Below are 25,527 nucleotides of genomic sequence, written 5' to 3'. Positions count from 1 at the left end.
CTTCTTCACTACAGACGAGACGTAGTAGCTACTTCCACCGAATGAGCAGGTGGGGCAAGCATTGGCACATCTGCTGACAAATCTATGATCTCTGGACACAATTGTAGCCAGTACATAAGAGATATAGCCAGCAACTAGTAAGACATTAACAATCTCAACTCAAGTATCTCGTTTCATTTCTTCGATATTTTGATAATATGAAATTTTCTTCACGTTTACAAACGCCTCCATTATAAAGGTGATAAAAAAATTAATCAAATAATAAATTTATACAAATAAATAAAACAAATCGTTGATACCTGTGTATGTTAGTCATATTCACTCTTCATTGGGGGTAGGGTGGGAGGTTTGAGGGTTGCAACAACTTCTCACACATCAATGGAAATTCAAGGCCCAATACAAATACAATCGAAAGGATGGTTGGGTCATATACAGTGATTTACACTAACTTGTTCCTGATCTTCGTCAGCATCCCCGTCTCTAAAGCAATCCGAGCTTTTGTTTCTTAACAAAATGATGGCAGGTGCCCACATGCAGCGCGTCCAAACCTTTGAAGTTCTAGGCTCAAACAACAAACTCCAAATATGAATACACACCAATTAGGTCTTGAATTATCTAATTCCGGAGCATTTAACAACCAGCAGCTTTTAAGAAGTTGTCAAATGGACTAGATGCAGGTAGCCTATACATCTGTGGCTGATGATGGAACTCAGTTGCACAAAATGGCAAGGCAAGTCCATTGGAGCATTTGAGTGGAGCAGGGATGAAATTCTGGTCGACAAAAGGATTGCCTACCTGTAGTTTCAAATTAACAAATTTTCATGGAAGTTCAGACAGCGGTATCTATTTTTTTTTAAAAGATAAAAATAAAAGCCAGCAAATTCACTAACTATGCATTAATAAATTATTAAATCATTAATATTTTTCGATATCTCCAAGTATTTCCAGTTATAATGAATATCCATTCATGAGCATATAATGGAAGAATTATTCCCCTTACCGGTTGAAAGCCTTGGTCCATGAGTGAATATGAAGGCTGCTTCACTGGATCTGGTCCAAAGTCAATCAGAAAAGTTTCCTGTTTCTGTTGTTGACTCATGAAGACAGACATTTTCTGTTGTTTTCCAGCAAGTAGGGCCTCACAGTGACTAGCCATTTCTTTATAAGGTACATCAGGTGCAGTTGACACTGAAAATCTCCCAACATGTCGAGCTGTCTCCAGAACCTACACAGATCTCAGCACATCAGTTTTAAAGCACTCAATTTAGTTTTTAAACATTATAAGAGATAACCTCTTCATTTGGAGGTTAGCAGTTTAATTTCTTACTCCTAGAAATTAAGAAACACAATCTATCTAAAGTGTGCAATGTTTTCCTGCAAGAAACAGAGGTTTCATCTCCCTTCTGTTAAAGATCGAGAGTAACTCTTCCATTTTGTTGCAATTTACTCCAAAAAGAAGAGAACATTAGGAAAATGGAGTAAATTTTTTCTGCTCTTCAGTTTCTTTTCTTTTCTGGGAACCTGAATCATGTCTCTCCTTCCTTCTCAATGAAATTCCAATAGACATTAAAAAAAAAAAAAAAAGAGGGAAATGGAGAAGCATACAGATTCCAGAAGTTGATTGACACTCAAAAGATTTTTAGTGTTCACATCGAACTCAGATTGAGAATCGGTCTGGCTTCCAAATGGGTCAGAGAAACCATCATCTTCTATTAACAGAGCTGGCAAAGCCTGCAGATACATAATGGATACGGTCAGCCAAAAAACATGCTTAATTGATAAGTTCAAACACGATGTCTACAATAAAAATTACCTCATCAAATGATTTGTGGTCTTTAGAACCAATTTGTGAGATTTGCCCATGTGTCTCTAACAACTGAGCCCCTAAAGGACAAACATCATCAGGCAAAAATTCGCTAGTGAGTTGTTGCCTTATAGTAGTTGCCTCTGCCTGCAGAAGAAGCAAATTTAAAATATTACTATTTTGAAGAAATAGTGTTTAAATAAAGTTTCTGAGATGCTCAGGAGTCCATTTGAACTTACATCTGATAAGTTTCCCAAGCTCTTAACAATTGTAGAAGCCAGGGATTCTACTGATTGACTGTGGGTGATAGTCATGGCAGAAAGAGACATTGAAGCAGCACTTTCATCTTCTTTTGATCCATAAACTTTCAGCCGATGGTCAGCATCAATATTCATAGCCTGTAGTTTGCAATCTTCAACCAAATGAAGAAATGGATCAACCTGAGACAAGCATAACAAATTACAATCAACATAGAAAGGTTAAGTAAATGAACATTCAATTATTTTACCGAACCAGGTTCATCACATATTTTTATTCTTCTTTTTCTTTTTCTTTTTTATTTTGAATGATGTGATTCATCATATATAAACAAACAAGTGCATGGTCTAGTATTGCAACTTATTAATGCATGTTATTGATACCACTGTATCTGTCAATGATGCCTTAACACAAGGGATAAGGGATAGAATATTATAAGCCTTCGCTGAAAACACAATCATAGATGTTGCTAGAGTAAAGAGGGAACGGCGACGAGATGGCTGCAAGCAAGCTGCAAAAACAATGAAACAGGCATTATTCATTGCAATTAGGTAATCAGGACAAATGAGAGGAGAAATATGCTTGGGTTTCTGCAAGGGCAAGACAAATGCATAATGTGGACAATAATTAAAGATATTTCCTTTGAATCATAACCAAAACCCGTGAGATAGCTTGTTTATGACTATTAAACATGTTATTTGAAAATGATATTAAAAGCAAAACCTTGAAATAAAGTTAGCAGCAGAAAAGATTCAACATCTTATTGCAGCTTTAACTGATTTCAGTGCAAGACGTTTTAGGCTACAAACATTGCCAGAACTGCAAGACAGGAAATCTCATACTAAAGAGATAGACATTCAACCTGACACCTCACTAGCTTTTCCTGCTTATTTCTTATAATAATGTAGTAAGAACGTAAGTGAATAAAAAATGGAAAATCTTACAATTAAGAAATATTTGATTAAGTTCCCAGGTGAAAATGCAAGTTAATCTACCAGATGAGAAGGAAACTGTAGAAGCTTACCCTCATCTTTAAGGGCAATGCTTCGAAGTGAAAATGCAAGCTGAAAACTTCGAACTAAAGCCTCATGACTGGAAACCTGCATGATGTAGTAAGACCAAGAGATACTTAAGAAAAATATGACATGAATTCCCATAAACATAAACAGACTTTAAAAATAAAATTAAAGAAAAAGAAAAATTTGTCATTAGGTCAATGGCATTTACACATACGGACAGATTACAAAGATAAAATATGACATCTAATGCAAAGGCTTGGTACACAATGTACTCAAATTCAGTTACAGCCTAATAGCCTGTGATATATGAGACTATCTCTAGAATACTTTTTTTTCAATATTTCTCTAGAATACCTTAAACACAAAAAAAATCCCAGCAAACAAATGTAGCCATCTCATCAATTCATTGCATAATTGAGACACTTAAATTGAAAATTAAAAATTAGCTATTGACTACGTTTATTTCATTGTGCAACCACGCTGGACCCTCTGATATGATTGAGTCTATCCATCAAGTTTCAGTACAGGTGCCAAAAGTGCAGGGCTTATGGTCATTAAAGGCGACAACTAGGATTTCCATCTGACAAAAAGGAAGAGGGACTCATATAATAACAATAACCCTAGATATCCAAAACCACAAGACTGATGTAATTAGAGGGTTACAAAACACACATGTATCACCTTTTTTTCCTCTCTTATATGTGGAATCTTTTCAAGTTTTTCTTCTCTTAGCCTCTCACATAGGGACAAAACAGATGAAATCAATCCAGAAATCCTGAGTGTCTGGGTCTAAACCTGACAAGCAAGAGATCATCCAAATCTAAATCTGGACCCAAGTCGAACTCATTTTTCTGGGCCATGCTTATCTCCAGATTACTGTGCTGATTGTAGACAGTAATAGACTATGGTGAATTATTTTCTTTCAAATATAATGTAAGTTGCACTCTTAAGGCAGGAGCTCACATTATTTTTAAGTTTTATTTTATGTAATTCCCCTACTTTTACAAGTTCACTGATGTAATTTTTGTTTACTATTGAACATAAGAGAAGGACGCAAGAGAAGCGACTCATTCTCTGCATGGAAACCTAAAGCTCGTGCTGTCTTCATCTCCTCTTCTTCTAACTCATTTTTCTGGGCCATGCTCATCTCCACATTACATAAAATAAAACTTAAAAAAGGTAATGTGAGTTTCTACTTTAAGATTACAACTTGTATAATAATTGAAAGAAAATTCACTTGTTTATGAATGACATATTAATAATCATTGAATCTAGAGATAGCATGAATCAGCAACTAGAAACATGAACCAGGCCTGAGAATCTACTGATTTCAAAATTACCCAATCTCAGACAGCAGAAATCACTGCTAGCTCAGAGTGAATATACAGTAAATGTGAATCAGTAGTAAGAGAAGAGTTTGAGAAGGATGAAACTATACTGAAGAGTGGATGAAGTGGAGGTTAATGTCACAGGCACTTTCATAAATATGCATGAATAAACCAAAGGTTAGCATCTGAAGGGCTACGGTATGCACATGCAACAAGAGGGAAAGCAAAATTCTTGAAATAGTTCTCAGACTATCCACATTAAATGGAGCATACTGTTGGGCTATGATAAAACACAACCTACAGAATATAGCGCTGGCAGAAATGAGAATATTTAAATGAAATTACTGCAAATGACTATAAAAACAAAATAGAAGTGCAAATATAAGCAAGGAGAAGCAGAAACAAGCAAATGATCAGAGGGAATAATAAGAAAAGGCTGAATAGTACAACAGTGAGAGGCATTTTGAAAAAGAAAGTAGACTGATTATCAAGGAGAAGAGGAAGCCTAAACATGACAAGAATAGAAGAGGCAAGGATAGATTTGTAGAAGGTTAATCCAAAGATGGAGCAATCAAATGAAGTGAAGATAGAAGCTTTTGATGATGATGATGATGATGATGAGACAAGTACTGCACAATTCATGCTATATTTATCACATCTTATTTGATATATATTACATAAAAACATATTATTGAAGTTGGGTCCATGTCTATCCCAAAATGACTTGCTGAGTTAGAAGGTCTTTTCTGAAATAATGAGCACAAGATCTTTCTTATAATGGATCTATGTGGTACTATTTTTAGTATTCTCCCTCATGTGTGGGCCTTCTTTAAGGCTCCTACACATGGACAATATTGGGTAGAAGCCCATGTCTACCACTCTGATATCTTGTTAAAATTGGGCTCAAGTCTATCCCAAAAATGACTAGCATAGTTAAAAGGTCTCTTCCCAAGTAATAAATGCAAATCTTTCTCATTGTGGATCTATATGGGTCTATTCCTTACACATTAATATTCTGAAAGACTCTCGGTGCATATTACATAGTATATGCAGAAGGTACTTGCAACAACATAATCAAGGTAATATTTCAAACACAAGTTAAATTTTAGGGAACTAGAAACCCCCCTATGAGGCCATTGAACCAAAGGCCCACTCCCCCAGAGAATGAGAAAATTGAATTTACATGTGGCTGCATTGCTAAAAAAATGAAAACCAATCCCACGGAAATCGTGTAGATCCTCCTTCAGAGCCAAGACAGTTGAATTTACAAGCTAATTTAGTAATCCAATGCAGGGGTTGCATATGCTTCAAGTTCATCAAACACATCTTATTGTAAGCGGCATGGAAGCGAAACAATTGAGAGTCAATGAAAAATAATTGCATAAATACACAATTGCCGCTGCACTTGTAACGCACAAAACACAAGATGCTCTCACCTTTGTTCGGGAGAATAGCAAAACTAGGCTGTATGTGTGAGCAATTGCTTCAAAGTTATCAGGAGAATTTTCAGGGCATGTGGCTTGTGCCCATATGGATGAAAACATCAGAGTGATTTGACGACTGCTTAATCGAAGAGTAGTTGGGTCCTGACACAGAAAGATAAACAGTAAAGCAGACTCAACTAGTAGCAAAACTGTAAGAAATGTCAGATTGTTTAGTTAGGCAAAAACTGTAGAAATGTAAAGCAGGTACCTACCAAATCCTTACTCATATTGTTAGAAGATTTAACATCTGTATCAGAAGGGAGTGAACCACCTCTGAAGCTAAAAGCTCTGCTCTTTGTGGACTGCAGTTTGATAAGTGGGGAACTATTATTGCCCTTTGATACTATATCATCATTCATCACGGCTTTTTCCAAGCTGTCCTCACAAACACTTTCTCTCAAGGAGCTTCTTTCTCTTCTCAGCTTCTCAAATAGAGCTGCAGAAGATGAAAAGACAGATACAGTTCTTGACAGAGTCCTCCGAAGATTATTCCCTGGGGAATCCAGAGAACCTGAGCTAGTAATTGGACAAACAGAAGATGGCACAAGGATAACAGAGAAGACCCGGTGGGCCCCCACCCTTGTTTCCTTGTCTGGGAAGATCATCGCCAGAAGTAACTGATGAAATAGTGACTCAGGAAAAGCCTACAGGATGTCAAATAGATTATCAAATCAAATCAAATTTAAGAAAGTGAAAGAATGAATGAAAGGAACCAAATCAAATTACCTTGTTATGGTATGACAAATTTGGTACTGCTGCAATTATTTGTGCAGTTCGGTAAACAGTTGCAATAGTTGTTCGAGCCATGATGGTAGAAGTTGAAATGTTCTCCAACATAACAGCCATCACATCAAGAACAAGACCTGCATCCCCAACCTGTTCATGATAATTGAATTTTATCCAGTCATTGTTTCAGATGTAATTTTTCTTGAAATGAATCTCATAACATACTGCTAAAAGAAAATCAATTGGTTAGTGAATATTGGTATTTTAGCTTTCAATTGTTTGTTTCGTTTTTAATCTCTAGCCACCCAGACTGGTTAGGCAGCCAAACTATACTCCCTTTCCTCGATAATAAAATCTCTCAATTCAATGTTCAAAAAAAAAAAAAAAAAAGCATCAAAATTATTTACACAACAATTCATAGCAAATAAGAGAAGAAGAATGCTCTACCTTATTTGCAACTTGCACAAGGCACTCATCTACTGCTGTTCGAAATTTTATGTTACATTTTATAATATCAGTTCCCAAATTGGCGTCATCAAGTGATAAATGTATGCTTTTCCTTAAATGCCTCATGAGATCAGTCACTGCACCAATTATTGCTACGGAAGACTGAATCTTTGAGTGTTGAGAAAGGATGGTTGTGACTTCAACAATGCTCAGCTGCATATCAGGTTGTTTGACTACAGTCTTATGATCAAGGTGCTTGATCAAGATGGATAAGAGTAAGTGTGTATTTTGCCCTGGCATAATTCAAAGAAACCAAAAGAAGGTCAAGTAATCTGATTTTAAAACAATATTCTTCAGATCATCTCAAAGTTGTTGATTGTAGAAATTTGGAAAAAGACTAGGGAGAAACCAAAAGGTACCGTACCAGATTTCTCCATTAACAACTGCATATCTTGCAAGACAGGAAGAGCAAGCCCATGTTGAGTTGACCACAGATTCTCATGATCAAAAAATCGAAAGAGGGACTCCAAAACCCGCCGTACAGTAGTAGCCTCCTTGGCCAGATTAGCCATGTTTTGCACACAAATTTTTGCCCAAAAATGAGGATTACAGGCATCTTCACTGTTGACAAATGCCAAAAGAGAGGCTTAGACCACAATTCACACCAAAGCACATTCATTTGTAGTGTCTTAGAGGTAGTAGTCTTACACGTTGATGTTTACTTCGCCTTTCACAATGCTTTTCCAAGAAGGAACTGTTGTAGGAACATACGCAGGGGCATGGCCCTCAGCCTTCCGCACTTCTTGGACCCACCGGTTCGGGGCACCCTGTCTTTCATCTGAGTTTTTTCTAGGACCAGCATAGTTTTCCAAGACTACAGATACAACCTGTAACAATAGCAGGAAACAAAAATGTAAGAACTATCAGACAATATGTAGTAGTAAAAGAAACAATGGTTCACAGAGTGAGACCAGGATCATAGAAATATAGAAGTAGTTAGCACTGAGAGAGTCAGACAATGCCTACAGCTCAAAAGTGTAACACCAAAGAAAGATAAAATATTTTTCCTTATTAAACAACAAAACAATATACAAACCAAGAGCATAGCAAAATTTGTTTGTAGAAACTGGCCATTGCTGATGTCATTTGATGTTGGTGGAAAAAATTGCAATGAAAAAAAGATTTCTTCCTCAGGCAGCTTCACTTGAGAGTCCTCTCATTCCCTAGAAGGGAGTATCTTCCAGTACTTCACTGCCTCCAAGCATTATCAGAAGATACTGGAAACTAGTGTCAGTACAAATATTTTCAAATCCAGCACCCCAACCTCCTTGGAGCCAACACCTCTCAGCTATCCAAAACCTAAACTATGACTGTAGTTCATGTTGGAACTCTGGCCCTTCAAGGATCGAATTGTATATGGACCCACACCCCCAGGTCCGCCAACCACTTTGCAGACTACCCTGCTAAACGGGGTTCAACCCTCCAAAGCCTCATTGTGGAGGATGCCCCCCCTCCATAGGTTGTATTTCTTCCTCTTTTTATAAATATTCACACATTCAATAAAAAAATAAAAAAATAGAAGGTTCTTGACATGATATCACTTTTGGAAGCAACTATTAGAAATTTCTAAAGGTAGTATTAACTAACAAAACTCTTCAACCTTGCAGTAGATTGCATGCCCATCTTACTCCTTAAGTTTCAAAGATTCCAATGTCGTGGTAATGTATATTGCATATAGTATGAAAAACTTTATAAAAAAAAAAAAGCACTATTTTTGTCATAAAATCAGCTGAAGGGTATTTTCTCAATTTACATTAGTTGTAATCTCCAGTATAGACATTATATTGTTCAGCATCTTCAGATCTACATCTAATTCAAATTTGGTGTAATTTGAGTATGTATATTGGGAGATATAAGGGTTTAAGTAAAGTGTAAGTGAATAGGGGCATATTTATAATTGTCTTTTCCTTGAGTAAATAAAAGAAGATAGGGTTCAAAAGCACAAACCCCAAGGAGAAAAATTTCAGACTCTCTTCTCTCTTTCTTTTTCCCCTTCTTCTCTCCCTCACTTTCTCTCTCTATCATCTCCAATATTACTCCTTCATGGTATCAAAGCAGTAGATCTTGGATACAAACCTTCATCTTCCATCTTTTCTTTTCATTGAAGCCTACGAATTCAAGAAAGGAGATTTTTTTTAAGTTTGTGCATAACTGGTTAACAAAAACGAGCCTTTTTCTCATTCTTTTCTGCCATAACCCAAGGATTGTTGGCTTCTACTGCATTTAAGTGCAATCTAGTGCTGAGATAGAGTCCTAGGGGGATTATTTGACTTGGGAAAGTCCCATTCTTCTGGTCCACAGCCCAATACTGGGTTTTTCTGGGTGCATCATCAAATGGTAGGTGACATCAACCATATCGTTGGTTGATCAATATTAGTTGGTTGAAATCATACATATTGGTTGATATTGGATTGAATTTGGTTTTTTATGAAAGTGTGCATAGAAACCTTAATTTCTGATAAGTGTGGCCACCTACCTTGCACACCTATCTTATGATTGAAGCATTGTTTGCTTGATTATGACTGTTGGGTGATACTTATGGCTGATTCTGGTAAAATAATTACTCTCTCAAAGGAATCTGGAAGTTCTAAGGGAAATCACACAATCCTAATTACTTCTGAAAGACTAAATGGCTAGAACTATCTTCGCTAGTAAAAGTCAATTCTGATATACTTAAAGAATAAGAGGAAGTCCAAATTCATTAATGAAGACCCTCCTAACCCTTTGAATGATGATTGGGAAGCTGAAGATAGTCAGGTGATAACTCGGCTAATTAATAGCATTCATTACAAGTTGAGGAATCAGGTAATGTTTTTTTTTTTTAAAAAATATGTATATATTAACAAAAAGAAATACAAAGAATCAGGTAATGAATTGTGACACTGCTAAGGAGATGTGGGTATCCTTAGAATCTATTTTATGCTCAGGAGAGCAACTTTTCACTAGTGTATGAGCAATATGGCAGACTATTTAACCTCAAGAGAGGTCAAAGGTCTGTTACAAAGTACTACAACGAGTTGATTGGTATACAGCAGGAGATAAACATTTTCCATCCCTTATTACTAATGAAAGGGAGTCTAGAAAACAACATGTATAGGGTACATATTACAAAAAAATTGGATGGCTTGGGGTTATAATTTGATGTTGTTAGGGCACAACTATTAGCCTCAAAGGATGTTCAATCTTTGTCAGCCTTTAGCAAAGACTTGCATACAGAGTCTGCTATTATATCCCAGGGAAGTAAAGATATGACTAGTGTTCCTGTATCTGCATTCAATACTCTAGGCTCCACAAAATCATCTAGAGGTAGAGACGGAGGAACTAGAGGCAAAGGTGATTGTAGGACAAAAAGGAAATGTATCCATTGTGGACGGTCTAACCACTTTTCTGACAAGTGTTGGGCCAAGTTTGGCAAGCCAACGTGGGCAAATTCACTTATCCATGGGAGTGTAGAGGCAATCTATTGGGCCCACAGTGAACCTTGTCCAAAAGCAGCTAATGAGATGCAATAGCTAGTTCAGCGTATAGCACAATTGGCTGCTAGTTCTACCTCAGCATCTATGGCTTAGTCTTCCACCTTTATAGCCACTTTGGATAGTTCAGCTTCCTTCACCCACCTGGGTTTTTAACTCAAGTGCTACTACCCACATGTCAGGTATGTCATCTCTATTTTCTAAGTTAAAAAATTTTGTTGCCATTAAGCATGTCATTTTAGCTAATGGATCCATTTCATCAGTTCAAGGAATGGGTACATTAGTCCCATATTTTTCCATGTCACCTCAGTTTGTACTGTTTGAATAGATTAAAGAACATCTAACCATAGACTTGGGTCCCCAAAGATATTTTCTCGGCATTGAGGTAGCTAGAAATAAGGCAGGACTAGTATTGACATAGAGGAAGTATGTCACAAACATGTTGTAGGAATATGGTTTGAGACCCCTATGGAAGTTGGGCATGATCTTCATAATGAACAGAGTGATTAACTTAATGAAAAGACAGTTTATCGCCGATTAGTTGGTAAATTCATAAAGGCCACAGTCACTCATCCAGACATCTCTGCTGTTAATGTTGTTAGTCAGATTATGGACTGCCCACGTAAGGTTCACATGGATACTCCACAAAGAATATTGAGATATTTGAAGGGGTCATCTGGAAAGGAGTTATTCTTTAAATCTCATGATCATGTGAAAATAGAAGCCTTCTCAAATGCTGACTAAGCAGGGTCAAAACTTGATAAAAAGTCTACCACAAGCTATTGTGTGTTCTTGGGAAATTATTTGGTTAGCTGGAAGAGCAAGAAGCAAAACGTTATAGCCTGATCCAAAGCTGAAGTTGAGTATAGAGCAATGATTCATGCTGTTAGTGAATTGATGTGGGTAAGATTTGTGGTCAGATAATTTAACCTATAGAGAGAGGAATCTATAACTATGTACTGTGACAACCAGGCAACCATATTCATTGCAAGAAATCCGATATTCTATGAAAGAATTAAACATATTGAAGTGAATTATCACTTCCTCCGAATGCAGTAATGAAGAAGGAATTTATCACTCTCTATGTTAGGTTTGGTGACCAACTTGCAAATGTGTTTACTAAATCATTGGGTAAGCACGAGTTTAAATCTTTTTGTGGCAAGTTGGTACTTATGGATATATACAAAGTTTTGTCATTTTACATTAGCAATAATCTCCAAAGACATTATATTATTGAACATGTTTACATCTACCTCTAATTCAAATTTGGTGTAATTTGAGTATGTATATTGGTAGATATTAAGTGAAGTGCAAGTGAATAGGGGCATATTTGTAATTTTCTTTTACTTGAGTGAATAAAAGAAGATTAGGTCGAGCATGACCACCAAGGAGAGCAGTTTTAGACTCCTCTCTTTCTCTTTCCCCTTCTTCTCTGCCTCACTTTCTCTCACCATAATCTTCAATATTACTCTTTTTCTATCTTGATACTGGAATATAGGATTTTCCAATAATTGAACCTAATGAAGATCAATTCTTTGTGGAATTGATTGGCAGGCATTTATAACAGTTGAATAAACATTTGTTAACTAGAAATCCTCTAAACTCATTACTCCGCATAGCATTGAAATAAGGGATTTCCTAAGACAAAATTCATTTTTATCTTTATAAACAAATTTTTACTAGTCCTTGTTAACATTTTAATAATTATGTACTCTACTTTTGAGACTGAGGAATAAAAATATTATTTCTGACATTTAGGCACCCAACACAATATGTTGAACATTGATGGATATGCTGGCTGACCTCACCTTATTTAGATGACAACACCCATGGAAAATATGCTTAAGCTAATTGGCTTATCAAGAGAAGATCAGGGTGACACCAGTGAATCAGGTCAACTTTATACAGAGAAAAAAGTAAAAACTACGGATTCTGCCGTGCTTAGAGATTTGGAGTTACCTATACTTGTTGTACAGTGAATTCCTCGTGTCTATATAACATTCACATAAGCATATATATAAGCAGGTAATATATTTGCATATACTTTCCCAGTGTATATAATCGTCTTCATATTAATCAAAAACTATGAAACTTTTATATCCCAAAAGCGGAAAGACTGGGAAGCTCTCTTCCCTTGTAAACTGAAGCTTGAAGACATTCTTCCCCCCCCCCCCTTTGTCATTATTGCTTTGATACTTTATACAACAAGTTCACCATTTCAGGAAAAGCAAAAAAAGGGTAAAAAGTGGAAAAGACTGAAATTGGTTACTTAGTTATGATGAAATGTTGCCTTTCCAAGATCACCAGTTTTTAAATCACATACAGAAAATTAAATCATGCAATTATGATGCCTCTGAATCCTATTTGGATAGATCACTTAGAAACCAGAAAGTGAAAAAAAAAAAAAAAAAAAACTGTTTCAGTTTATAAATCTCTAATATGATTTTAAAGAAATACCAATCAGTAGGAAACCAGCAACTACAATATATATTGACATCCAGAGAGGAGAAATACGATATATATTGACATCCGGAGAGGAGACACAAGTTACAGAACAGTAAGCTTACGTTATCAAATTCTGATGAAATATGAGAATATTCACCCATGAACCAAACCTACACATAAGAGCAAGGAAAAAACCAACATCAATGTACTTGGATAATTGGCTTTATGATAGATCACTAAGGAAAAGGTAAAAAGGAACAGCACTGAACTCATAACAAAAGAAAACATAATAAGGTATCAACCAATCAAGAAAAAATAAATAAAACTAAATTTAAATGAATAACAGAAGCCATACCATTGAGGAAAGGGCCTGCAATGCAGACGACCTCAGATGGATAGTCTTTTCATATTCTCCAATTTCCTGGCTTAACTGACATAGTTTTGGGATCAAGCCTTCTAAGTTGAACATATAAGTACCATCGACCTGCAAGCACAAGGCATTTCAAATTAATTATGATGGGTTTTTCCTTGCACCGAAAAGTAACAAAATCTCATCTAGCACCTACCTGACAATTTACGAAGTCAAAAAGAGCTTGGCAGCCTATCATACGCATCTCATCTTGCCGTGTTTGATCCAACAATGTGTATATGATGCTGACTAAACTACTTGCAAAAAGTGGCCTGTAATGCATTCAGTTAGATTCACCAAATCCTTTTTTCCTTTTTTATTCCATGATATGTAGCTCATAATTCAAATAAAACAAATGAATCCATCCAGTCAACAACAATAGAAAAAAGGGTGCCTCAACAAAAAATACAAAAGCAACAGTTCACTGGGATAGATTAAAAATAGTCACCTTAATATATAATCCAGAAACAAAATCAAGGGCAGATAAAGAAAAAAGTCTTTCTTGTTTACATATACTGAATCACAATGCAACAAAATTTCCAGTGTGTTGAAAACAAATATAACTAACAACGTTAAAAGATTTTTTTTTAAAATTGTAAAAGAAGAATCTTGTGAAGTTTATAATGAGAGATAAGGACCATTATTATAATGCAGCAATAAAAAAATGAGAGAACAATCAATTTGCCTTGACAATGTGAAAACTAATCTTTTTGGGATAAGGACCTATAAACCAAAATCAAATATAGTATCTTCTCAGGCAAATGCCTTCAAGCAACCCAGGCTCACTGAAAACTTACTCAAGAGGTTATAGGATACAGCCAGATGAAAGGCATAATAACAGTCAGAGAACTCACATTTGCTCCTGACATGAAGATAACAACTTCCTGTAAATACATATGACAATAATAGCAGAACCGAAACGCTCATTTCTTAGTTCTTTGTAACATTTTTGCTCCAGCAAGTTTGTGATCTGTTAATCCATAGAGGAAACTCTATCAGTGAAGCAAACTTGTACATTTTAGCAAAATGTAGTTCTATAGATAACAATATTTCTGGCAAACATACGTTTATTAACTGGATATTGGTCTGTAATTATGAAAATTGAAAGAGATAAGTTTCATATCGAGAAATCTGTTCCAAGTTGGAGACTCCTATATTGCTTTCTTTGACTTTCATTCTTCTTTATTGGTCCTCTAAATAGTGTAAAACTTGGGTCCACACCCCATAATAAATAGCTATTTTTTTAAACGATAACTGGCCTAATTCAGAAGGCACTTTCTCAAATAATAATCATAAGATTTTTCTAAATGTTAACCTTGAAGGATTATTCTTACTAACGTTCTCCTCAGTTTCAAGCCTAAACAAACAATGGGACTAAGACATGAATGATATAAATGGGGCACAAACTAGACCAACATAATAGATGTCTTGCTCCTTCCATGTTAAAATTAGGTTCAATTCCACCTCAAAATGACCAACCAAGTAAGGGAATATTTTTGCAACTAAACCGCATAATTTTTTCCAAAATTTAACAATGTAGGATTATTCCTACTAACACCCTCTCATGTTCAAACCTAAACAATCAAACAACATCCCAAATGCAGACAACATGAATAGGACACAAAGTAGGCTCAACAAACAAACACCCCGTTATGGTAACATATTAAAGTTGACTCTAGATCCATCTCAATGCGACTAATATAAGTTAGGAGGTCTATTTCCCTACTAATAACCGCAAGATTCTTTCAGACTTTAACTGTTTGAGATTGTTCCTACTAGTACTCCCCCTTCATTCTCACACGGCAAACAAAATTGAAGCATAAAACATTGATAAATAAATACCATGTTAAAGTTAGGTCCATGTATATCCCAAAATGACTAGCTGAAGTTAGGAAGGCTTTTTTCAACGATAACCCACATGATTTTTCAAGGATTTAACAATATGGGCTTGTTCCCACTAACGCTACCTCTCAAGTCCAAACCTAGAAAAACAAACAACAGCCTAAGATGTGGACAACATAAACAAGGCATAAACTTAAATGGGGCACGAACTAGGACCAACAAAACAAACACCCTACTCTAATACAATGTTAAAGCTGCATCTACATCCATGCCGAAATGACTTGCTGAATTTATGATGCCTTTTTCCCAACTAATAACCACAAGACTTTCCAAATTTTAATCTGCAGGTTTTTTTCCAACTAAAAATGGAAATTAAATAAATAGATCACAAGATTCTATGCTGACCCTTAACCAAAACACAATAAAAATAGGCCAAAAAGACTGCTGAATAATTCAGATTCCAGAATGCCATAATTTATGGTCACCTTACACCAAATAGAAGGATCTATTCAAACAAAGAGAAGACAGAAAAAAAAAAAAAAAAAAACATAGAAACTACAGTTTAGCATTTTCACATTAAGGAAATCACGAAATGGTCATACCTTTGGAATACGCATTGGGTTTCTCGAAGCATATTCACAAAGTTTTGCAATCTTCCGATCATTTGGTTGTTCACTCTAACAAAGTCAAATGAGAAAATTGTAATCATGAGACAAAAAAAAACAAATAAATGACCACAGTTTCAATAGAAAACCCATCTCCACTTAAGTTGAACCATGACTACTGACTACTGACTACTGACTACTGAATAGAGTATTAGCTATGTCTCACTTAAAATATCACTTCCTCAAAAGCACACATATGAAATATAACCTAGACTGCATAGTTTCATTTTCAGCCATGAAGCATACGTCCAAACATGTGACAGAAGAAAAAAAAAAAGTCGTGTATACTTGAGTTTGGAAAAAGAGAAACATACATACATCCAGACTCCAGTAAGTATAAAACTTGCCATAAGGAAGCCTTAGTTATCTCACAAAAGACTGCAGATAGTGCGGAAACCTTGCTTGAACTAATAGAAGCAATAAAATTGCAGGGTACAACCAAAAAAAAAAAAAAAGCAAATAAACATGGGATTTACAGAATTCAGTCCAAAACAGAAACGTTTCCCCTACGATTCTTTGGTTCTATGAAACATTATTAAGATGAAATATCACATTCAATTTCCAATTTTTCAAATGAAACTTTTCATGCATGTTGACGAAAATTTAAATAATACTTATTCTTTCACCAAATAGCAAAACCCTTAGATATGGTACTCCCAATTTCCTTGCACTTAATCATTGACTAATACAAATGAATTTCGAAGACATTCATTTGTATTCGTTCAACCAAAGGCATACAGATCATAAATGACTAAGATCATAGACAACCAAATCATTCACAATGTCTAAATGTGAACCAATCCAGGAAAACAGATTGAAAAACAATCTGACGAACAAAATTTAACCTGTGATCGGGGGAAAATATCCGTTAGGAGTTTCTTGTAGCGCTTCACGGGTTGCCTTGATCTCGCTCGCATGGAAGGACAGAAGAAGCAGAGACTACCGCAAATAGGCAAAACCTTCCTTGAGATGACCCCCATTTTCTCTCAATCTGTAAAAATCAAATTCCAACTTCCTTTTCTTCAAAGCAAAAACCGAGTAATAGTCGATTCAAACGATTACAGAGTGAAGGAAGAAGGAAGAAGGAAGAAGGTCCGATCTCTTTTGCAATTAGTGGCCCTCAGATCTCGGGAACCAGCCTACAATCAAAGCTAAAAATTAAAAACCCACATTCTCAAATCCAAAAAGCGCATTTCACAAACGTCTATCACTGAACAGATAAAAGCATATAAAACGTCAACACCGATTACGAAAATGATACTGAAATACCTCGATGCGACGTTACGAAAGCAGACCGGAGGCTGGGCACCCCTTGAAGTTCAGCCAGAAAAGCTCAGGATCTCCGACATCTCCCTCCGCGAAACATTCTGAAGAAATGCCCCTCCCCTCTTCGTTCTCCTCTCACGCTTATTTTTGGCTTTTATTGCTCGCCCGCTAATCGAACAGAAGTTTGTCCACCTAATAGAAATTCACCATTTTCGGAATAATTTAAGACACTTGTCATGTCGCCCCCAATTCTGCTGAAAATTACAAGCGTTTTTTGTTTTTGGCATTCTCGCGGAAATGGACCGGACGATCGAGTAAGCATTTCTGTCCTACCTCCAAACTTCTTTCAACGAATCAGCAACGATTTTCTCTTGAATGGGCTTTCAATGTTTTTCCTTCATTAGTATAAAATGATTTTCTTAATGCGTGTTTAACGAATTACGGATACAATTTGGGAAGCAATTAACCTCGGCAAGGAGGGGGTACTACTGAAATATATAGCGAAGACTGAGGGTATTCCGAATATTCTGTTCTTTAATTTTTTTTTAAGTTTTCTCTTGGACGCGGAATGGCCGGATTTGATCTCGTTGATCGGCGGTGAAGGGCTATCAGCCAGCTTAGTTTAGGGATAAATTATATAGAAGTAGCACCCATAAGATTACTCCACTTACAATTGTGACTTAGAAGTCGCTTAATTTCATATATTTTTTTACTAAAATTATTAATAAAAATCTAAGACCCCGTTGAAATTTTATATCCCAAAAAAAAAAACTATAAACATTTTTATTATTATCACATTTCCAAAAAACCTTAAGATAAAATTTTATTAGTGATTTACTAGAAAAATTATATGAAAAATTCTTAAAAAATTGACATGTTAATACAGTTTTCCAGGGAAATAAATTCAATTTAATATCAATTTTATCTATTACGATACTTATTTGATAATTTTTTAGTATAAAAATATTAAATATAAAATTATCGTGAATTTTTGTCTTGTGCTAAAATTATTATAGCATTAATTATCAAATACTTATTTTAAAAAATTCATATGATTTTTCGCCCCATCTTAGCAATCAAATTTTAACTGAAAAATTATTCTAATAAAAATTTTCAACTAAAAAATATTTACATGAAACATAAGACATTAATAGTCCCTGGTATCTTTTTAAGTTTCCTGGAAAATATACTAACAAGGTCTAAAATACTCCTCTATAAAATTATTATAATTCTAAAATACTTAACTCAAATAAACCTCTAAATGATAAAAAAAATTTCATTTAACTCTTCCTATGAAACTCATTAACACATTTTCTTTCCTATGAAGCACTAGTTATTGTATTTTGTCCAAAATGAATTTCTTCCGAACGTAAGGCTCGAGGAGAAGTGAGTCAACAAAGCAACTCGGACATCATCAGAGCGTCCAAAGACCGTCAAAGGAGTCCACAAGTAAGAATGTCTCCAACCTCGAACTTTGGTCAATTACCGGTGCGCTTTGCGCACACGCCACCGGCGCAAAAATGTCGTAATTGCGTGTACTTGCACGGCACGAATATCTCGGCTGTCGTAATGCAAACCGGGACATGTGGGAGTGTGGGACTACTAGTTTCTGTAGACCGCTCCGCTTCATGATGAGGAGGTGAGGAACTTTGAGCAGCTTTCCATTCCACGGTGGATGTACAAAAACTCTCTCGTAGACCCATCTCTCGAGATGTGAGGTTCTAGTGAAGCTGGCTATGCCACGTGGTGGCTTATGGTCGCAGATTTCTAGTCTTTTTAAAGGTTCACTTTACCGCGGCGTCATTTGGTTTCTCTACTTTAACTGCGTTGACTGTATATAAATACACCGCAAAGATCTCTCGCATTCAAGGCTGAATTTTTATAGCCTGAATAAAACCTTGAATTTCCCTCCCTCGCGCCGGAAAATTCCCGCGGGGAACGTGTGGAGGGCCTAGTCCGGCGCTATACTCTAGGTTATTCGCGTTTGGAATGATCTTTTCGAAGCAGGTACTTGGAATTCTCATCCCTTCTTTTGTTCGGTGCGCTCTGAAATTTCTGCTGGGGGATTTCGAACTTTTAGGGTTTGGAATAGGTGGGGTTACTAGTTGTGATTGGATTTTCCTCACTTCCGGTTACTCTTTTATCTCCCCAATTATCTCCAATGAAACGGCCGAGATCGTACGGGGAAGATCTGGACGCCATCGGCGACAAGAGTGTTTGTAAAGACTGGGGAAGGAGAGATCAGGAGTCCGACCGTTCGTCATCTCATCGAAGGTTTTATCTGAAGACTGAAAACGCTCGCAAAGGTTCATCTTCTTCCTCAGCTTATGCTCGTTCATTTGATGAGGACCGAGAAGTCTCTAGAACATCTAGGAAGCGTTTTGATCACGACTCAGATGGTTTTGACCGGAGAAAGGGTTTTGAGCGCTTCCGTGATTGTGGCGACCGAGTGCTCTCAACTTCTTCGCCTCGTAACGTTTATGGAACCGAGAGGATTCATCGGTCGGAAAGCTTTTCCTCATCAAGGAGGGATTTTCCAAAAGGGTTTAGGTGGGAGAGGGAGCGCTCTAGGCGGGAAGACAGCGTCTTGTCTTGGCGAAGACTGAGCATCAATAAAGACTCTGATGAAGACATGAGATTTGGTGTGGATAAAGGGAATCGCTTGGGTTCTGAGGACAGGGGAAGTGTGAGATCTCCACCGGGCCATATAGAGGCTGTCAAATCACCGCCATGGTCTAAAGATTCTAGTGGCGAGAGATCAAAGAGCGTTGACACGAAGAAGAGCGAGGAAACACATGGAGAGAGCGGTAACAGTAGCGAAATGGAAGAAGGGGAGCTGGAGCCGGAGCCGGAGCCAGAGCCGGAGCCAGATCCAGAGCCTGAATCTAGACCTGAATCGGAACCTGATCCGCCTACTGTTGTCAAATCTGAGGCCTGCGAGATCTCGCAGATACAGAAGGAAGCTCGGGTTGGGTCAGAAATAAATCCTCAAGGTGAAGAGAACTTTGAGAATGACAATAAGTTGGATATTTACGATATTAAGCAGGATGATGAGACTGTAGAAACTATTGCTGGTGAAGTGAAAGAAAGGAGTAAGGCCTTGGATGACTCGGAGGGAACAATTAATGATATTGGTGCAGAGCAGGAGGTTAAAGCCGATGAAAATGAAGTGAATGGAGAGAAACTTGAGGAAGAAACTTTGGCTCTTTCTTCCCCTGAAAAAGAGGAGACAACAGAGACAGCAGGAGTTGAGAATGTCCTACCTTTGGAGGAGGAATCAAAAAAGAACAAAGGTATCAACCTTGAGGTCCACGCAGAGGAGAATTATTTACCCAGTAGGAATAGAGAATGTTCTCAAGGAAGTGATGCATTAGAAGTAGCTTCAAGGATTATGGGTGATAAGTTGAACATGGGCGATGTGAAGGACAAAGGCAAATGTCTTGCTGTTGTGCTGTCCCATGAAGGCAACTCTCTAGAAGATAGTGGGTCCTTGGGAAGGGATACGATGGCTGGGAGAGAGGATCCAATGGAAGGACCAAGCACTAGTGGCTTCAAGTTATTTTTTTCATCTAATTTAACTAAACAGACAAAGGTCAGCAGTACTGGTGTTAATAGGAAGACCGAAGAGAAGTTGAAAATGGAACCCTTGGAGCTGTCCCTTGGATTACCAAATGTGTCAGTAGCTCCTCCTTTCCATGAAGATTCCCAGCAAGGTGCAAAGTCACCAAGTCATGGAAGGAGTGCCCAAACTTTACCTATAACTACGTTTTGTAAAAATTCTGAAGGGTTTACTGCCTCAATCTCCTTTTCAGGTTCCCAGACATTTATACACAACCCTAGCTGCTCTCTCACACAAAACTCTTTTGAAAACTATGAGCAATCTGTCGGTAGTCATCCCATATTTCAGGGTATAGAGCAAGTTTCCCAGGGGAGTTGGCATGCACAGTATCCCAATGATGCTAAGCGCAAGGAGGTGTCTCTTTACCAAAGAGTAATTCAGAATGGAAACGGTGCTCTAAATTCATCTCTGGTGTCTCCTAGAATTTTGAATGGTCAATCTGGAATTGCTGGAGTCCCTAGCCTGGACAGACAAGCAAGTCTTCAAAGACAAATGTCAGAGCATTTTAGGCAAGAAGAGGTTAGGTCTCCCTCTCAAAGTATTGATTCTCATGATGGTAGATCAGAACACAGTGGGGATCGTAAACGGATCTTGAGAGAGAGAAATAGTGGTGGTGTTTTATTTAGGTGTAGCCAAGGGGAAACAGAACAATTTGGGCCAGGAATTGCAGAATGGTATGTTGGAAAGATAGTCTCAGACCCAATACGAACTGTGATGAGAGTAATTAAAGAAATGCCTGACCAGTCTGTAGTATATTTAAAGGAAAGCGTCTTTGAGATGATAGAGAATGAAGTTAAGCTTCGAGCTATGCAGGAAATGCTTCAGAGGAGGTCTGACCTTACACTAGAAACTCTGACTAGCTGCCATCGAATTCAGTTAGAGATCTTGGTTGCACTTAGGACTGGACTCAGTGATTTTCTTCGGCGGGCCTCTAGTGTTCCTTCTTCTGATTTAGTGGAGATCTTTCTATATTTGAAATGTAGAAATCTCGCTTGCCGCAGTATCCTTCCTGTGGAAGAATGTGATTGCAAAGTCTGCTCTCAGAAGAATGGCTTCTGTAGTGCATGCATGTGCATTGTTTGTTCAAAGTTTGATATGGCTTCTAACACATGTAGTTGGGTAGGCTGTGATGTTTGCGTGCATTGGTGCCATACTGACTGTGCATTACGTGGTTCTCATATTAGAAATGGAAGGAGTATAACTGGTTCACATGGAACAACAGAGATGCAGTTCTTTTGTGTTGCCTGTGGTCATCCTTCGGAGATGTTTGGCTTTGTAAAGGAAGTTTTCAAGACCTGTGCAAAGGAGTGGAAGGCTGAAACACTTTACAAAGAACTGGAACATGTCAGGAGAATCTTTTGTGCCAGTGAGGATGCAAGGGGAAAGCAACTGCATGAAGTGGCCGTTCGGATGCTCAGTAAATTAGAAAACAAGTCCAATCTTCCTGAAGTCTTCAATTGTATAAATGGATTCCTGTCAGGTAAGTTGGCTACTCTCTCTCTATCTAATAATCAGTCATTAATAAAACAAATCGTTTATAGGAAGACACAAGATTATTAAATATACTTCACTGGCCTTGTTATTATCTTTATGCTATAAAGAAATGCATTATGTTCTGTAACCATAATTAAACTTACTGTTTATTCTCTAAGTTTCTTGTTCAAAAAATTCGCGTGGTATATATTTGAGGCAATAGTATTTAATTTTAGATTTGAAGTCAAGTTACACTTATTTGTAATTTCACTTACATGAGATTCTTTTCTATCTTAAAATCCAGTAACGGACTCCAAATATCACAAGACTCCATCTTTTTCAATAAAGGAGCCCCAACCACAAAATAATCCCAGTGAAGGAAATAATGGAATTGCTGGTCTAACTCAGGAACGACCTTGGCTAAGACCTTTAACTACAGAGAAAGCTCCTGCTCACTTGGAAACTGTGGGTGGGGTTGTCTCTATACTGGACTGGAAGAGGACAGGAGCCAGAGGAAGTGACGTGGTTCCAGAATTGCAAGTAAATGTTGAAAAGAGGCCTATCCTGGATGAGCTGGAAAGCATTGTACGGATTAAACAAGCAGAGGCCAAAATGTTTCAGGCAAGAGCTGATGATGCAAGAAGAGAAGCCGAAGGCCTGAAACGAATTGCAACTGCCAAGAATGAAAAGATTGAGGAAGAGTATGCAAGCCGGATCACAAAGTTACGTTTGGGTGAGACAGAGGAAAGACGGCGGCAGAAATTTGAAGAACTTCAGGTTCTTGAGAGAGCACATCTTGAGTATTTCAATATGAAGGTTAGGATGGAAGCAGATATTAAAGATCTATTATTGAAAATGGAAGCTACAAAGCGTAACCTTAGTATGTGATGCCTATGACTTTTATATTTGCAAGGTTTGAGGACTCATCACAGTGTAACTATACCACTAGAGGAGAGAAAGCCTCAGGTTAGAATACGTGAACGTAGGTTGTACTATCTATTCATATGTTCCATGCAACATAGAGTTTTAAACTTCATATGATGTACAATTAGCTTAGCTGTTACCTTTCTGCCTTCTCTTCCTTTTTCTCTAACTGGAGTCTGTACAGTGATGCTCCATCTTTTGTGCTATGCATGGTTCCATTTGAAGAAGCAAATTCAAAGAAAATGTAGATTGACCAACTGGAGTCTCTCTGTCTCTCCCAGTATTTTCTCTTCTGTTTTTATTTTTGCTTTGTATCTGTCTTCACATCAGTTGGAACATAGGTACCATTTTACTACTACATCAATTCCTAACATTGTAAGGTATGAAAGGATGGGGTTGAGATCTAGCAGTTCTGCAGAAATGTGGCATCATTTGTTGAAGCTTGGTTACTTTTGTTTTCACCAGGAGCTCAGGTATACTATTTACCACTGTACCTTTCTCCAAAAAAAAGAAAAAAAGGTATGCTTCTATCTTATACAACCTTCACTTGAATCAGTCGCTTATTCTTTTTTGGCAAGTCCCTATTCTTGCATCTGATGGGCAAAAGTCACCAACTTTTTTGACCCATGATCAAGAAAACATTCATATGCATGGTAAGTACTAATTTCTACCTTGCCCAGTAAAGCCAAGATTGTTAGATTCCATGTTTGAGAGACATTGATCTCAATATATTTGGCGGAGGATTTTTTTAATTTCAATTTTGCTAGCTGGCCGTGACTTTATTCTTTTCAGTTTGAATTTGGGTGGAACTGGCTGTGAATTTCCATGAGAACCCTCTACTACACCAAAATTATATGAACTTACATTGTACTTTATTCATACTACCATTTACACATTTAACGACATTTTTTATTTTTTGAAAATGGTGATAACTTTTATTAATCAACCTTGGCACTAGTAGTACAACAGCTTAGGTGGAGCTATAGCTCAATCCAAAGGCCAAATGATCTCTCGATTCCTCCTCTTTTGCAAGATCATCAGTTTCTGAATTTACTGACCTTGGGTCTTGTGCCAAGTATTAGATTCTTGATCTCATAAAATAAGTGCCTTAATTTCCATGGCACTACAAGTGATTTACTCACTCATCCTATTATCAGAGCAGAATCTCCTTCTACAATTAGCGGGCTGTTAAAATACTGGTTGAATAAATTGGTGCTAGTCAATAAGGTTCATACTTTGGCTTTACTGGAGTTGCATATCCCTGCTGAGCCAGAGAAAGTCATGAATACCTATCCGTTTATGACCTCTAATTAGGACATCGACCTCGGGGCGGGGCTCCAATTGGGCCATGGTGAGGGGTTTTGTAGTCTCATTTAAATGGTGTTTTCTTTATGCTTGTTTTTATTCTTGTTCAGTTATTTCATTATTCTAAAACTTATCTTTAAATTTTTTACTGAGATACTTTAATTGTAATATTTTTTTTGAAAATGGTTTTAATTGTAATACAATTCTACTTGTTTTCTCTATTATAAATTAAAACCCATTGTACTTAATTATAACCAAGTCAATAAATTATTTATCTTTTTCAGAAATTCAAGATGGTACCAGAACAGGTTATGTGATTTGATTTTGTCGACCCACAGAGATAATGTGATCATTTTCTTATGTCAATTCTATTAATTTAGGTTGTGTTCTTCTTTTTCTTCCTCATTGATGTTTTTCAGTCACAATACCCATTTTTCCCTTGATGTTAGTACTTCTATAAAACTATTTTCATTGACCTTGTGCTAATATTTTTTATTAATGAACTTGGGAAAGGTGGTACGCCCTGTATGCAGTTAGTCCATTGTAGGGTGCTGTGTTTTAAGATTAATCTTTCTTGTGGTTCAATGTGTTACTTAAATTAAGGTTAAGGTTTTATGGTGGATTTATTGTTTTTTCTCATAGGGAAATGTTGGTTCTGGTAATTATTCAGTAGTAACTTTTGTAACATTTTGGTAAGATACTTTGATAATACTAAGTTATGTAATTTGTTTCTATGAAACTATTTTTATTTGAAATGGTAAAGTTATGGTTGTTTTTATTGTTAATATAGTTGAAATATTACAAAATACAGAAAGAGGAAGAGGAGTTTAGTCAAGCTACAGTAAGGAGCAAAGAGTCCCCAACCAACAACTGCCATTAATTATAGGGTTACAAATATACATGCATTCCTTGGACATGAATGCAAGTCCTTAAGGATGGGGTAGAGGTGGGCATGACATGGGTCAGGTTTTTGAAAACCC

The 25,527-nt window shown here is 36.9% G+C and overlaps 2 protein-coding genes across 2 annotated transcripts; one reads left to right on the top strand and one right to left on the bottom strand.

Moving 5' to 3' along the window:
- Positions 1-242: 242 nt before the first annotated feature.
- LOC137950042 (protein SEMI-ROLLED LEAF 2-like) lies at positions 243-17,452 on the bottom strand. Its single transcript, XM_068796391.1, has 20 exons — positions 17,230-17,452; positions 16,806-17,099; positions 15,898-15,972; positions 14,308-14,423; positions 13,611-13,725; positions 13,400-13,528; positions 13,167-13,214; positions 7,775-7,953; positions 7,491-7,687; positions 7,067-7,359; positions 6,620-6,769; positions 6,106-6,537; positions 5,846-5,995; positions 3,087-3,162; positions 2,446-2,573; positions 2,044-2,244; positions 1,814-1,951; positions 1,606-1,731; positions 1,001-1,225; positions 243-795 (listed from the first exon to the last, which is right to left on the bottom strand). Exons 2-20 carry the CDS (start codon positions 16,938-16,940, stop codon positions 631-633), a joined length of 3,078 nt encoding a protein of 1,025 aa, XP_068652492.1. The 5' UTR covers positions 16,941-17,099; positions 17,230-17,452; the 3' UTR covers positions 243-630.
- Positions 17,453-19,109: 1,657 nt separating this feature from the next.
- LOC137950461 (protein OBERON 4-like) lies at positions 19,110-23,504 on the top strand. Its single transcript, XM_068796940.1, has 2 exons — positions 19,110-22,325; positions 22,623-23,504. Exons 1-2 carry the CDS (start codon positions 19,388-19,390, stop codon positions 23,204-23,206), a joined length of 3,522 nt encoding a protein of 1,173 aa, XP_068653041.1. The 5' UTR covers positions 19,110-19,387; the 3' UTR covers positions 23,207-23,504.
- Positions 23,505-25,527: the final 2,023 nt, after the last annotated feature.

This window comes from Aristolochia californica, unplaced genomic scaffold (genome assembly GCF_029961685.1).
Source record: "Aristolochia californica isolate CCGP_79_NKW_82.1479 unplaced genomic scaffold, dmAriCali1.0.hap1 SCAF_14, whole genome shotgun sequence".
NCBI lineage: Eukaryota > Viridiplantae > Streptophyta > Magnoliopsida > Piperales > Aristolochiaceae > Aristolochia > Aristolochia californica.
The sequence above is the reverse complement of the archived record's forward strand: the minus strand, read 5'-3'. Positions and strand labels throughout refer to the sequence as shown.